This window comes from Eulemur rufifrons, chromosome 13 (genome assembly GCF_041146395.1).
Source record: "Eulemur rufifrons isolate Redbay chromosome 13, OSU_ERuf_1, whole genome shotgun sequence".
NCBI classification, from domain to species: Eukaryota; Metazoa; Chordata; class Mammalia; order Primates; family Lemuridae; genus Eulemur; species Eulemur rufifrons.
The window spans coordinates 14,755,671-14,772,674 of NC_090995.1; the positions used below are offsets into that span (position 1 = coordinate 14,755,671).

At 35.2% G+C, this 17,004-nt stretch overlaps 1 protein-coding gene across 1 annotated transcript in view; it reads left to right on the top strand.

Moving 5' to 3' along the window:
• Positions 1–16,211, top strand: part of ANTXR2 (ANTXR cell adhesion molecule 2) — a 117,834-nt gene extending 101,623 nt beyond the window's left edge. The window contains exon 17 of the mRNA XM_069485574.1: positions 15,752–16,211. Within this exon, the coding sequence (XP_069341675.1) occupies positions 15,752–15,790 (39 nt within the window). The 3' untranslated portion in view covers positions 15,791–16,211. The remainder of the gene's footprint in view (positions 1–15,751) is intronic.
• The last annotated feature ends 793 nt before the right edge of the window (positions 16,212–17,004 follow it).

Consider the following 17,004-nt stretch of genomic DNA (forward strand, 5'->3'; position numbering starts at 1 on the left):
TGATAAGGAATGACAGAGGCATAAAGGAAGGTAAACACCTGTGAGATCAGTCGGCTGGGCACTGATTAACATTTTTACTACTTCCTGATGTGTGCGCATGTGGTTAGGCTGCTCATAGTGGCCACTTCCTGCTTGTCAAAACAGGGGCTGTATTTAGATCTGAGAATCATAATGGACTCAGAATACATACTTTCGTCCCTGTCTTCTCTGCCTGCTGGTAGCTTCGGCACGAAGCAGATTCCACTTCCTACCATCTGCTGTCTGTTTAGGATCGACACCGAGTTCAGCGCCTCTCTGAGGCTGCTTGTTTCCCAGTTTAGAAACCTCCGTCCTGCGATGCGCCCTCCTCCCTGGCATGCCCGGCCTGTGGGCCACACACACGGGAAGCAGGACTTCTCCCCTGGCTGAATGTTTATGTGACAAAAGTTTGCCCATAGAATGGTTGCCACTGTTCTTCAATTACAAGTCAGCAAAAACTGAAATAGAGTTTTATAGTTTTGTGTTTATATTTTTAGATAAGCCAACCATTATATTTTGTTTTATAGCTTGTTAATCATTGTGTTGTTAGATTTAAAACTTTCAATATTCATACAAATAACAACATCAATTATATGTTTCAGATAGATATTGGCTACATAGATCAAATTTAATATTTCAAACCCAGTAGGTGTTCATTGAGCAAATATTTTCAATTGCTCATCTTCTGGAGTGAGCCCTGTCTTAGGCATTTGCAAAATGATAGTGATAAAAACCATCATGGGCCTTATAGTCTGAGAAAGAAGATTGACTTTAAACAAGTATTTAGATTTGTTTGTTAAAGCAAATTAGAAGTGTTGTTATAATGCTGAACCAACTTTGCTACCATCCAGAGTCTAATCATATTATTGATATTAGGTTAAGATCATAAGTTAATGATATTCTTTTTGGTTTAGAAAATCCTTTTGACTTAGAATATCAGAATTTATTTTTCTCAGCTAACTTTATATTTGTGTCTCTGTCTGCTTATTTATCTGTCTGTCTACTATCTATCACCTACTTTGCACTAACATCAGACCCCAATACTTGTAGATAGACATAAATTCCAGTTTCTTGTTCTGGGATTTATATTGAGTAAAATTACATAGAAACATTGTAAACATTATAAATAATTACAGTTAATCACTTCCTTATATTTAACTCTTAAATGTATATGTCTTCAGCATATTTGACTTCTGTGGACCAAGAAGCAAACAGGTCTTTGTACATAGAGATAACACAATACACGTTAGTTTTTTGTCAATTAGTATTTTAAAACATTATCATAATTATGTGTCTTCACTTATTTGATTGTATCTGTATGTTTGTGTGTGTATAAATGTTTAAACTTTGAAAGTTTAGTCTTCGCGTTTTGATGGGATTAATTACATCTCTAGAGATGGTTTAATATTTCCATAATTATTCTAAGGCTTTCTCTTGTTAGTTGATACAAGTTATTTAGACTAGAAATGCCTGCATTGATTAAAGGACAAAATTAATGTACTTTTAGTTTCTTTTCAAAGCATGAGCAAGGAATCCCCATTAAATGCCACTGCATACTCACTGATGAGAGAAATGGCATCTGGGTCACAGTGGCATCTATCTCTGCAGTCTGAATCCCTGTGGCCATGTAGGAAAGGCGTGTTCAGACTCGTATCTGCACATAAAAGCAAGGAGAGTCTCCATGCTGTTATCAGCCTAATTTTAGCATCTATGATTTAAGGTCTGCTGGAAGTTTTGTTGTCCATAGTATAAATTTAGCAATAAATGCAGTCATTTGGCTGGTGCTCTAGCAGTTTAAAATGTAGAAGTATAATGTGAAGAATTTTAATCCGCATGACTTATGTGCTATAAAAAATACATCATTTATATCCTACATCTAAATATTAGTCTGTAATAAATATTCAAAATTAAATCATGATTTTGGGAATTTCAATGTTTTATTGGGATATAAAAAATGACCTCAGCAATTGTTTAAAGTTGTTTTTCCCAAATGTGATGAAAATATCTAATACATAAATTCGTTGTCCAAAAATTGAATATATACATATGTCTTCTGTTAGAACTATAATCTGGAATGTGTTCACGAAATACTTGCTGTGCTGAAAGAAAATAGCATCACAGTAACTAATTTTTCTGGTTAAAGATTTAGACAGATTTTTCATAAAAAGTTTTTATTTGTGATATTTCAGAAAGTAGTCCATAATTGCCCTTCAGAGTGAAACTGTGGAACCTGTACATTTCTACAAAGTGTTTTAGTTGATACCATCCATAAGGCATAAGTATAAAAACTTAAAGTGAAGTTTGTGGTAGTTGTTTTTCTTTGAAAAATCCTGCTAGATAGTTATTCTTAGTCTCAGATTATCTGGGAATTTAGCTGTCTGGCACATGACCCACAGAGCCAGGGATACTTTTAAGTAGAAAGAACTAGTGAAACCTGTCTGAGTCCAGTGCAGGCTGAATCCATCAACATGCTTAGTTATTAATTTTTTTTACTAGGACAATATACATTGTGTTAGGGTCCTATTTAAATGAGTATTTAATTCTTAGAAAGCTAACTTAGCTAGAGATAAATCATCGTATCACTAGGGGCCATACCCATTAGGAAAATCCCTCAACCAATGTTTTTCAGTGTTGAGGTATAAGCATTCAGGATTTCTTTTTAAATGTGTCAAAATTAATTTGATAAAGCAAATGAATGATCTCAATGACTAATTTTCTAGGAAAATATACATGGATTGCATGTAAAATTTTTGCGTAGTGGTGTTAGCAACTGAGGTTTACATTTTAAGTCTAGAAATACTCTAGCAAAAATTAGTATTTGAATGCTAGCATTCTTCCATGCCGAGCAAACTAATTTATTCAATTTCCCACCTGATTAAACAGTGGTGATGTAATGCACCTTTGATTTGGATTTTTTTTAAATGCATAATTCAAATGCGGATTGTATTTTCAATTAGCCACTATTTGACACAATGTTGGTAGTTTGTGTTCTTTAGTTTGATAGTGTCTATTGAGTCTTTTTTGTTTTGGGTTTTGTTGATGTGAATCTAAGAATTTGGAATGTAAATCACTTAACATCTTAGCTCAATCTGCTGTAAAAGAGAAGAGAAGGGATCCAGATGTTAACTTTGTATCATTGGTCACTTTGCTTTAAAAAAAAAAAAAAAAAAAAAGAGGATTTATAATAGTTACAGCCACAAGGTTTGGCATGATAGGATCTCTGGCTCCTGTCTGAGCGCATCTTCTATTTTCTTCATCTCTTTCTCTGCTCCTGCCATACTGCGTGTATTACTTTTCCACAGATATGGCAAAAATAACTTCACCCCAGGGCCTTTGCACTTGTTAGTTTCTCTACCAGAATTTCTCTTCCCCAGGTAGCCACAGTCTCATTGACTTCCTTTGAATCTCTTCTCAGGTGCCACCTGCACACTTTTTATAAAATTACGACTCCTCCATCAGTGATCGCCAGCATACACTCGTACATACTGATACTCTGGACCATCTTACTCTGATTCAGAGTCACCTTTTGATTTTGGCATGGATTAAATTCATAAGTGGTGCCGTGTACTTTATAATACATTACGTAAGTTAGTTGTTCCATGATTAATGATGCGAAGATAGATTGGAGAAGGCAGGTAGTAAAAGCCAGGTCCATCATATTGATTGCTATATATTTTTGGCATGGACCCATTAGTCTATGATTAATACCTTTCATTTTGGCACAATGTATACCAGACTCATCTTTTATATTTTCTATCCCCAAGTTGGAATCAACCATTCAACTCCACTGAGCCTTAGATTCTTTTTTAATAGATAATGCTATTTAGAGAACACATTTTTGTTACTAAGGATGCTAATTACTACTGAGTTGTCATTGCTTCCAGGCCTTTTTGGCAGTCAGAGCTAGGAAGTACAGGAGCTTTGAAAAAAAATGAGTTCATAATGTATTTGCAATTTTAATTTACCAATAAAGGATTTTACTGAATGTCTTTGAATTTATACTTGTATCTCTTTTCTCTAGAATGAAAATTCTTGGTCTTAACAATAATAATGTACTTACTTAATTGCCCTAGCCTATTTTATATATAGCTAGAAATTAGTAATAAAATAATATTAGTAAAATTAAGACTGATGAATGAAATAAAACATTTCTTTGCTGTTCTATTTATCCTTAGTTCATATTCCATTGTTTATATACAGACAAAATACTGTGTTAAGTCACTTGAAATAGTTCTTTTCTGTATGTGGTCTTCTACTCAGTTTATGTATTTAAGTTTGTTTCCAGTTCTTAAGTTTGCTGTATTTGATTTCTATTTGCGATACCGTTCTTTGTTCTTCTGTTACTCCTTTTCTTCCCTCTTTTGGGTTAATATAGTATTGTTTTTTGTTGTCCATTCTATCTCCTCTCTTATCATTTTAGCTAGATCTCTATGTTATTTTTCAGTAGTTACTCTAGAAATAACAATATGCTTTAAATTTTCACAATCTACCATCAAATAATATTATATAGTGGTTTAATTTCCATTTTTAATCTTCCTTCTGTAGGTGCTCTTATTTTCTTATATTTTACTTTGACATATGTTATTAATTTAATAATATTTTTTCTTTAAATCAAAAAATTTTATTTCATGTATGTATTTATGTTTTTTGTTTATTCAGTCACATATTTACTGTTTGGTTTCTCTATTTCTGCAGATCTGAGCTTTCATCTAGTGTCTTTTTCTTTGTCTCAAGAACATGTAGCACTTGTTAAAGTCTATTGCAGATAAATAATCTCAGATTTTGTGTAAAAATGTCTTTGTCTACTTTTTGAAGTGTATTTCTTCTGGATATGGAAATCCTAGCTGATACATTTTTTTTTCCCATTTATTATTTTATAGAGTTCCATAGTCTTGTGTCTTCCATTGTTTCTGATAAAAAGTCAGCTGTCATGCTTATTGCCATTCCTTCTCTATAACTTATTGGGGAAGGAGGGGTAATCAGGGAATTATGCCATTATGATATTCTTTGGTTTTCATAAGTTTTAGTCTATGTTCTCTGGTTTTCTATGTATTTATTCTGGTTGGAGTTCACTGAAGTTTTTTGATCTGTAAGTTTAAGTCTTCCATCAATTCTAGGACGTTCTCAGCATCTATTTTTCAAGTATTTTGCCCCATTTTTACTCCTCTCGTTATGGGACACTAATTACATCACAAACTGTTAGATACTGTCCCATAGGGCTCAGATTCTCTCTAATTATTTTTTCTTTGTTTTTCAATTTGAACAATTTCTATTTTCCTATCTTCAAGTTCAGCAAATCTTTCTTGTGCTGTGTCCAGTCTACTTTTACATGAGTCAATTACATTCTTTATTTCTATATTGCATTTTTCCTCTTTAGCTTTGACATTTCGTTTTTACTTATAGTGTCCACATTTCTGCTGAAATTCCCACTATCTTTTATGCATGTTATCCACCTTTCTTGCTAGATCTTTTAATATTTTTATCATATCTATTTTAAGTACTTACGTATTAGCTATAATAGCTAGGGCATCCATACATTTGCTAATATTGACTGTGTTTTCCATTGATCATGGATCATATTTTTCTGCATCTTTGTGTGTACCATAATTTGTGATTTTATGTTAGACATTGTGAATTAAAATGAAAAATTGGCCAAGATAATATTTACCCCTAGAAAAATATATATACCATTTCCTCTGTCATGTTGCTAATCCGTAGTTGAGCTGGATCTGGGTTTTGTCTCAATTGTTTTTAGTTCACTGCTGCCTTCAGTAATTTTTAGGGCAGGAACAAGGATTTCCTTTCAGCATAGCATGCCCGTTCTTGCTTTCTCACACTCACTTTCTCGTTCTCCCCACCACCCCCCTTTCCTTTACCATCCAGCTGCAAGCTTATTGAGTTGCAGGGAAACCTTTTTGCTGTCTAACTGCCACAATCCCCCTCTCCAGCCAACTTTCTATACCCTTGAGAACCTGTTTCTATACTGACTTCCTGCCTGCAGCCTGGGACTGGCCCAATGGCTTGCATTCTGAAAGGGTGCCGTGAGCCCCAGAGGGATCTTTCTCAGTTCTCCTGCCTCCAGGTTTCAGCAGACTGCTGCTTGTCATGGGGAAGATCCCTGGGTCCCTCAGGGCTATTTTTTTCTCATTCCTTTTGCCATGTCCCACATTTTCAGTGGGCTGCTGCTTTTCTCTTGGGGAAGATCCCATGTGCCTCTGGCAAAGGAAATACTTCTCTACCTTCCTGCCTTTCTTCCAGACTTTAGTCAACTACTTTTTTGCCCTCAAGGAAAACCTCATGCACTGTGGCAAAATCTCTCTCCACAGCAGCTTTCCTGCCATGTCTTATACTTTTGGCAGGCTTCTGCCTTGCGCTCAGTGAAGGATGTTTTAGTATGTAGGGATTTCTTTTTATTATGTAACCTTTTTTCCAAATGTCAAACACTTATATCATTTCATTTAATAACATATAACAAGAAACATTGAAAGTTATCTCATTTATTGACATTCTTATCCATTCCACTCTGCCCTTCCTCTTCCTATTAATAACCAATTTTTTAAAAATAATTTTTTCCTTTCTCTTTAAAAATATAAGCAAATATTAATGGCAGTGTGTTTTCCTTCTTTGTAGTAGAAAAGATGTTATAGTGTGTATACTGTATGCACCTTGTTTTTTTTTTTTTTCCCCTTAATAAATCCTGGCCATCATTCCACAATGATGTATGGAAATTGTCTTCATTCTTTCTAACAGCTGTATATTATTTATAGCATCTGATTTTCTATCTATATCCTAGTTTATTCATCTTGTTTCTTACTGCTGGACATTTGGGTTGTTTTCAGTCTTTTGTTAACAGTAATGTTAAAATGTGCATAAATTATAAATTATTTTTTTTGGTTTTCTATTGCTTTAAAGTTATATTCATAAGTATTTTTTTATAGAAATACTATATGGTTTAAGATCTAACACATAATCTGTATTCAATTGAGATTAGAAAGAGGAAAATCATTTCTATATAATCTATTTTTTATCTAACAAAGTCAATGTTAAGCAACTAAAAGGATATAGAGAACTGTGTTCTGATTATGTCTGTATCTGTCTGTCTTTTGGGCATCTACCATTATGAATTATGAAGCCCAAGAGAAGGCATTGCCAGCAAGGATTTTTAGAGAACTGTTAAAATTGTTTCTATATCTACAAATATGTGTGTGTCTTTATATACAACTGATAACTTTGAAGGATCAGTTTCATATCTTATTATTATGAAGAGTGGTTTTAGGTGTATCATTAACTGGCAACTAAATGCCTGAATTTCAAGAAGTATTAATTTCCAAAATAAATATTAATAATAGTATGTCTATAGTCACTAAAATTTTGCTGGTGTCATCACAGAATGAAAAGACTAAAAAAAAAATTTGAAGATAAATTTTTCAAGCAAACTCAGGACTTCCCTTCATGACACCTGCCCACTATCCATATGGTGTGTGGTCGCTACTGTAAAATGGGACATTTGTAGGTTGAGCTTCCATTAGAAAAGAGTATGTGGAATTTATATTTCAGCTCAAAATCTTGCAATTTTATTCAGAGCAAAGGATAGCACATATATATGGAGAAAGAGAGAGAGAAGGATGATAATATGTGTCTTTTCTTCAGTCTTATACCTCCATTTGCTACAGAAAATCTGCACTCAAAAAACGTATTGTATTCGCAATCTCCTTCTATTAGTGGTTTCCTCGACCTCTTGATTTGTCTCTGTGTCTATGCATATTAGTGCTTTGTATACAATTTAAAATCTGAAACACTCTTTACTGTTGCACAGAACATGAAGGTTTAGTAATCTCTTTTTAGAAGTGATTTATAAATAAATCAGCTATCTGTGTTTGAAAAGTCTAAACTAAAGTGCAGTTGTTTGCTTCGGCTTGTCAATGGATATTTACGAGGTGAGCATAATACTTTAACAGTTATAGCAGTGAAATACATCCAGCTCAGATAGCTAGTAAAGGAGCTCACAAGTGTTAATGCCAGTGGAATTTTAATGCTCAAGGTATGGGAGAGATGGCACTTCCTCTGGGTAATGTGCTGTTACTGGCCACGGTGAAAATGAGAGGGTGAAGTCAGTTTTTCAATATTGCAACAGAGTCGGGGTTGATATACTTACCAACAGCAAATATGTCCGTTCTTGTCTTGTTTTCATTTCTTTGCATAGTTAACTGCAGGTTAGTGATGTAGTATCAGACATTTTTCTTTGGGGCATCTCCTTCCCCTTCCTGCTTATTATGGCAAGAGAGGATATTGCCAACAGTGATTTCTGGGAAAATGTCAATAAACATCTCCCTCTCATAGATACTAATTATTTCCTGAAAAATCACTGAAATGAAGTTAAAGCTGACAGATTCTGATTTTGAGTTTAGCCTTTGTAAGGACCACAGTTTTGTTTGTGATGCATCCTTGGTCCATTATATATTTTTTCTTATCCTGAAGAAAATTATAAGAAGGAATGGACTGAAGCTTCCACACACAGCTCTGCTCTAAGAGATGAACTGGGAATTTTAATACAGTTCTAGTTTATAAAGAATCACATTGTTCTTACTTTTGCCTAGCAGACAAAGAAAATGAAGTTAAATTTTCAGTCTTTGACTCAGGATTTATTCTTTTAGAAGAACTTTGGGGATTACGTGAAGAATAGTTTAGTTTCAACATGCTTGCATGGATCAATTTCAGGTTCATATTAATTATCTTTGTTAACTTAGTTCGTAAGTTCAAATTGATCATCATTTGGTATCAGCTGTCTATAGAAGACTTCATTAAGCCCTACCAGAATAAGAAAAAGCAACATAAAAGGGAAGTAGATATGATACAATATTTTTCCATAAGGTAAAGGTGTAGGCAATAATTTGTTTTAGACATTAAGATGAATTTGGATATTCTTTATGACTGAGAAGAGAATTAAGAAATCTGTATTAGTTTAAATTTATTTATACCCAGTCTACTTGTAAAGCAGTATTGAGAGAAGAAAATACAATAAAATCTCCGAAGAATAAAAATAGAGAAGTAATCATGGGCCAAAGTCAAGGTATAGCTATAACAGAAAATGTATGCTAAAGGTAGCAACTTCCTTTAGAACGTCCTGTAAATTTGAGCTTCCTAAAAGCAAAGGCACATAGAGAAACAGGTTGAGTTATATAGTTGCCATTATGTAGTAAAAGGGAAACATATGAGCTTACCAGGAGTGACAAGCTTTTTCCTAGCTCTGAACTCCAAGGAGAAGTGGTTCCTTAATATCAATGTCATCAATAGCAATTTTCCAAAATTCAAAAGTCATACAGTTCTTCCTGTGATCCAAAGTTAAGGAGATAATGCCGTACTATTGACGTAGATCTATGAAGGCATTTCTAAAGAGAGGAAGAGAGACAAAATCCACACGTATAGATTACTGGTGATCTGATTTAACACAGGCATGAAAATATCTGGAATAGTTGTTATCAAACCACATTTTTAGCACAATCTTACACTCCATTGGAATTTTAAAATAAAGCTGATAATGGAGCTTCTTGGGTTACATCAAGTGGGAGAGGCTGCCGTTGGGCCTCCTTACTCCGTCTCCTGCCCCTCCCCAGCCGCGTGGTCCCTGAGGCACCTTGTGGACCGCACAGGACTTCGTGTACCACAGTGTGAAAACCACACTGACCTGGAGACATGAGTGGCTAGCACTCCATTCAGGGCCTCCTTCTCAAAGGTAGTTTTGTCAGTTGATCGGGAGGGGAGGATTCTAAAGTTATCACTGATAAATGCCTGCAGTATAGATGTTGTATGTCGTTAATTGAACAGAGAAATTATATGCCCTAGATATGGGGATGTGGTTAGAGAGTCCGCTGTGGTATGAAAATTCAGGAGCCTATCTTATATTCATATTTAAATGAAATGAGTCCCAGCATGCCCAGCGCACCAGGTAGGCCGTCCATGTGTGCTGGACAAGTACTTACGCACATACACACAAACACAGTTTTTTTTTTTTTTTTTTTTGAGACAGAGTCTCACTCTGTTGCCCAGGCTGGAGTGAGTGCCGTGGCGTTAGTCTAGCTCACAGCAACCTCAAACTCCTGAGCTCAAGCGATCCTCCTGTCTCAGCCTCCTGAGTAGCTGGGACTACAGGCATGCACCACCATGCCTGGCTAATTTTTTCTCTATATATTTTTAGCTGTCCAGATAATTTCTTTCTATTTTTAGTAGAGATGGGGTCTCGCTCTTGCTCAGGCTGGTCTCGAACTCCTGAGCTCAAACGATCCGCCCACCTCGGCCTCCCAGAGTGCTAGGATTACAGGCGTGAGCCACCGCGCCCGGCCACAAACACAGTTTTTAAACATTACCCGGTTGTGACCTGCCAAATGCTTGAACAGGCATTTCGTTGAAACTCTTGGAACTGTGTACCATAAAAATGAAAATGCTGACTGTAGATCATAAAATTATAAGATTTAGTAATAAATCATCTTCATCCACCATGTGCATGTACTCCTGAGTAGAACAGCATTCAGATGACACACCAGGATATTAATTGTAACATACAGTCCGGAGATGAGCAAATGAGTTAACCTGTGGGAACGTCGAGTGCTAAACAACTTCGGCACAGTTACCAGTTGGTGGTGATTCCCAGCAGTGAGTAGTTAAAAGGTTCCTGGCTGACTTTTAAAAACATATGAATATAGATGTTTAGAAATGATTGCCTTTTTGCTGAATGAATTCACTCTTTGAAAACTAATGTGTCTTTTTTAAAAAAGCAAATATATGAATATACAAAAAAGATATAAAATAGAACATAAGAAAGCATATGCTCTTCCATTGCCCACAACATGCTGACATATTGTCTTTTAGTGTTTATTTTGGGGCATATCTTGCATAATAACAATCATATATATATAAAATTTGTCATTTTTGTTTTTACTTAACATTTTCCTGTATCTTTACAAAGTTTTATATTTTAATGAGTTAAATAGATGAATCACAATTCATTTAAATATTCTGATTGTTGGTTGGAAATAAATATAGATTATTTTTCATTGTTATAAAGATTCACTGTTACAAAAATTAAATATTTTAAAATCTCTGTCTAGCTATTTTATTGGCTAGATTCCCAAAGTGAAATTATTGAGGCAAAGAATATAAGCTTTTAAAAATCATTTTTATATACTTTGCTCACCACAGAGTTTTTGACAGTTTACACATCCACTAGCAATGCATGAGAATCCTTTTCTTGCTGTAAAAGCTCACTAATTAGGTAATGTGCTTGATACAACGTTGCATAAAATCATAGCTTGAAAAAGGCAGTTTACTTCCTTTTAAGCCATAATTCTTATTAGGCAAATAAAATCTTGCCACACCAAGATCATAATACAATGATGTAAATTGTTAATATATGGATACATTTCTTACATGCTTTAAAATATTTTAAGTTGATAAAAATACACATGGTAATCCTGTTTAGGGTTAATTTGCCTAACTGATTCTTTAATATGTTGAGAAAGGTCAACTACAACATAGTCAACCAATATCTGAATTATCATGATTTCTAAATAATGTCCTCTAAATGTATTTAGTGTAACCTAAAGTCAGCAGTAAAATTCTGTTTTTTTCTGCCTAACCTTAATGTCTTTAAATATTTAAGAAATTCTACTTATAATCTCTTATGTCATACAAAATATGTAAATTTAATAATGATTTTATTATATGCAAGGAGCGTTATAGTCCCAAGGAAAAAAATGGAATGTCCTCCTGGTTCACTTTTGAACTATAGCAGTCTTAAGATGCTAATTTAATTCAAATTTATATTGACTAAATGTTTTTATTATTAAGGTTTATGACTCAGTAATTTATAAGGCATGATACCAAATTCAAATTGGCCGTACTGATTGCCTAACTGAGTAGGTGGTATGAGTGCTGCCTCAGACATCACAATGGCAGTGTATTTAGATTTTACCCATGATTTCGATGCATGATTACAGCGTGAGCGTAAGTCAAGAAAATTATATAGAAAAAGTATTGAATTAAAAATTCAGAAAATAGAGAAATTAAATTATTTCTTTATATTAATAATTGTAGTATATTACATGTCATATTAATTCCTAAACCTTTATGCCACCTGAATTCAAATTCCTTAAATTATTTTGCAAAATATAAAACAGGCATACTATTACACATTCATTTTAACTCTTGCTGACAGAAATCTTGTGTTCTTCTATTTTAGTGTATTAAAATTTTAGAGTGGTTTATTTTAGAAACTATCTAGTCCAGTCACCTGATAGTATTAACTTCTATATAGAGAATAAAGTATTAAAATTATAAATATATATGCCTATATAGATATTTTTATATATTTGGGTTACTTTAGTTTTTTATTACACCGTTTAGTTAACTTATTTACAGCATTTTGTTATTTGTTATAAAAATGAAATATTCTCAGACAAGTAAACATTAGTACTGCTTTTCATTCTGTACTATTCTTTGATGAGTCGTATGTTTAAGCTATTTTATATTGCTTTGCTTGTTACCTTGATCACATAGAGCGTAGGCATTACAAGCATGAAGCTATGACAGACCTTTAAGCCTTGTCATATCCCATTTTCTGCAAATAAAAATGGCTCTGCAGTGTCATGGCATAGACTTCTTGCTGTGACATAAATGGCAGGCCAGAGATCCATGACCTTAAACATAATTAGCATTAGCACTAACGTGTTTTGTAAGACAGTGTTGGGTGTATTTGAAGGACCACAGCTTTCGCCTTGGTAATCCTCTTTTTCTCTCTCAAATTCATACTGAACTCTGTCTTCCCGTTTTTGAGGTCTGGCTCCACCACCAGTGGAAGTCTGTGTGGTTAGGTGTTCCTTCATTTGTCATCCCTCCATTCATTTGTTTTTCAGCGAGTCTTTATTGAATCTGCTTTACGTTAAACATTGTACAATTACGTTGTAGAGGAGAGATGGAAAACAGCAGTACCTACTTTTTATTGAGAGTTTACTCTATGCCAGGCACTGTTTCCAGTGCTTTAACTATATTAACAAATTTAATCTTTACAACGACCCTAAGACTAGGTCCAATTTCTAATCTTTATTTTACTGTTAAAGAAACTGAGGCACACAGTAGTTAAATAAGTCGCCCATGGACGTACAGTTAATAAACGTCAGAGCTGGGGTACATGCTCAGGCTTTACAGCCCTCAGATTTAACCACTTTTAGATACTCAAGCAAACAATTACGGTACCATGTGGTATGGCTGTAGTGGAGATGCAAAGAGATGTTTGGGAGAAGGAGCCCCATGACTGAGAGAACTGGGGGATGCTTGACTGTGACTCTTACCCAGACCTCCCCCAAGTTACCAGCTTTATATTTCTGTAAAATAAAATTACACCCAGGCATTCACAGCCATTGATAACAGTGAAAAATCGCTTGAGTCCCTGGTCAGAATGGGAGCAAACCATTTGGTCGTTGTTATTAGTGGGTGTGTGTTAAAACGTGTGAGTGTATATTGCATTAAATGGGGTATTTTTGGTACTGAAATCAATAGACGTTTGGCAACTGATGATTGATATTTATTCCCAAGCTTGGGAAGAGCTATTATAGTAAGGACCTGAGAGTCAAAATCAATACGATTTTCTTCACTCCAGTTTCTATGTCTTTAATTAAACTGCATCAGAGGAAATAGGAAATAATTTAGGTCTGGAATAATTTAGGAGTTGAAGAGAGATTTTTGAGAATCCAGGTAGACTATGAATCTTACTTTTTAAACTATCGAGTTGCTTCACGTAAATTTTTCATTTACTAATCATCACATTCTAAGATTAATCTGGTATATAGAACAGAAGTGATCAGAGAAGGATCCGTATATCTATATTCAGTTAATAAGAGATGAAATGCAAGTAAAAGTAGGGATTCAAGGTAAATTCTTTTTAAAATTATACAGAACAGAGAAAACTTTTTTTTTTTTGGTCCATAAACACACAAGAAAAGATGTCATTAATTTACATCTTTGATGTCATAATATCGTTTCTCATCTATTTGTTTGGACCTGAAAAACTGCCAGAAGACAATCTTTTAAATGTTCATCACTGTTCAATATGCATAGTTCAAATCTATTTCTCACTGTGTATGTACACTATTGTGGTTTAGAAGCTCTGTGTTTTTTTCTCAGATATTTATATATGATGTCATTTTCTTACCTGTCCCCCTTGAAAAACTATTTAGAAAGGGATACATCATGAAAATAATATTTTTAATATATTCTTCTGTTTGGGGGACATACTTACTTCCCTTGGCTAATCTGGAGAAGAGCAACTCTTCACTTCATATTCATTCTAAAAATCTTGTTTGCGGGTTCTAGGTAATCAGAAATGCAGTCTGAGTACATTACCCCTGACCATTGTTGTCACCAAGCAATGTGACCTCATTTTAATTTGATCTTCTGTCTGCTTTTTTTCTCCACTTTCTTTTGCACTGGTATTACCTGTAGACGTTAGGTACAAAGTAAGTAACAAAATTGGCCATTATAGTAGTAACGGTGCCTCCCAAATTATTTAGAAGACAGATAATTTGATGAGCGTTTTTGCCTTTTAGCAAAAGCTAATGAAAACTCCTAGCTGTATTTTGCTTCTATGCTTTTGCTTCTTCATTAGTTTCTGAAATTTCTAAATTTATTGAGCAGTCCTTTTTGAAAGGAAAATGGACAAAAATTCTGCTTTTATGTTTCAAGCTTTCTTCTCAACAATATTTTTTTGTTCCTTTTGAATTTTACCACACTTTGGATATTTAAAACAAACTTACTCACATTTAGAGGGAAAGAAAGAAAAGCTCTAAAATCTGAAGTGATTTGAGAGTAGCCACTATAAGAAGTAGAAAAACGTCAGTAGGGTGATAGTCTTGACCCTACACTAGGAAGCAGGATGCTAGCTTGCGGCCAGTTGAGGCGTCTGGGCATGATTCAGGTGGGACCGTAGAGCAGCAATATCATGCCAAGCAGTTGAAAGGAGGGGGATCCTTCCTCACTCATTGGAAACTTTGTTTGCAAATAATTCTCGGGTTATTTACAATCACATGTGGAGCAATGTATCCACACAGGCTTCCCTGAAATGTTAAGGAACTGGAATGGCAAATCCTCTTGGGAAATGTGCACTGCAAATAAATCATCGCCGTTTGAAAAGAACAGGTCTTGGTTGCTGTGCAATTGCGAGAAATGGTCGACAACCATGGAAATGATCTTGCAAAAACCTTTTCTAAAATCAAATCACTGAGAGATGGCATCTCTTGCCTTTCTCAGGATTCTTGAGCCTCAGTCTCTTACTACTTCTTAAATGAACTCCTCAAGTACACATTTTAAAAGCACCAGATTGCATAAGAGAATACTTTCATTGTAGTTCATGGCAGAAAAAAGCATGTGTAGGGTGGCTTTGATATTTTCATTGCTGTGATAGTAATGCTGTATTTTAGATAAGAGTAACAAAATTCTATTTGCATAACGTTTTCTCCACACTGATTTACCGTACCTTCGCACAGGCGAGCTCACTATGGAAAAGATGTGATTGAACCATTATGCTTTGACCCAAGGGAAAAAAAAATTCATGACATCATGTTTCATCTTAACACTGTCCTTTCCTTGAATATTCATTTATTATATCATGGTAGGAAAACTAGATGTTCTCATGCTTTTCCATAATTGCTTTAATATTTCAATAAGGGTTTGTTTCTTTCCTCAGGGCCGGTGCATAAACTTCTCTCGAGTTCCTTCTCAGTGAAGGGGGGAGAGCAGGAAGACCAAGAAGGTACGAAGACGGCACGGTTTTCACACTGCTGATCTCCAACCAAAGGGAAAAATCAAGTGCATTTCAGAGCTTTTGGAAGAGCAGCTTAATTCCTCTCAGTCGGGAAATGTTTTCTGTGCCTTCTGCTTTGCTTGAACCAAACATTTCCAAACACTTGTTCTGCCATCTACATGGGAGGTGATGAAAGTCAGTGGTAACTCACGATTCATGACATTGAAAAGAGAGAACGTTGATCTACATGCTGTGGCTTAGACGGGAAAGTTTGTTTGAATGTGTGGGAGAGGAAAAAGCAACGAGAGCAGCAACAACATGAAGAGGATATCAAAACAGGGACCATAAAACAAGCAGCCATGATGGGTGTTTAGTGGAGACAGGAGTGTTTTTTTTTTGTTTTTTGTTTTTTTTTTTTCGTTTTCTTTTTTTCTTTTTTTGAGCTTTCATATGGCAAGATCTGTAGCTGTGAGCAGAGTAGGAGATTTCCCACCAGGCTCAGCAAACAAAGGAGCCCGTTGCCTTGTAGCTATGTCAGATCACAAAGTCCTTCCAAGCCCCCATCACAGTTGCCTTACGGGAAGTTTCTGACTGGAAAATCTTGTCATTTTAGCACTGAAAAGTGCACACGCATGACAAAATGTAGACAGGATGCCTCAAGGTACTGGTAGCAAGCAAGATTTTTGCCCTTTAGTTTTTGAAGACACCTTTCTTTCATTATGCACTCGGGACAAGGAAATTAATAGAGCGTTTACTCTGCAGGAAGACCTCCAGCCAGAGACGTGGCGTGCAGTTCAGGCCACTCGTGCTCCGAGAACTTGTCCCCGTGACTGGTAGATCCCCCCTTGTCCTGTGTTTGGGATTTAGCAGCGCCTAAAGCATTAGTATCGGTAAACACACCTAGGAGTTCTGTTTTGCTTTTAATTTAAAGGAAGCAGTCACCACAAAGCTTCCGCTCAGGGTTTTTTCTTCCTTCAAGTCTCCAAGGGCTCTTCAGCGTCACAAGCCAGCAACTCTCTTTGCATGAGAATTTCAAAGTTTAATTAATATAATTAAAGGCAACAGCAAGCAGCCGCCTGTGAAGATTTTGCTCGTCTTTTTTATGCCTTTTGACATTGAATGACCTATTACTGTATGCGCGTTGCTTGGATTTCGAAGGGGGGGGTGTCCTCTCTACCTTGGTTGTGAATTCAGTG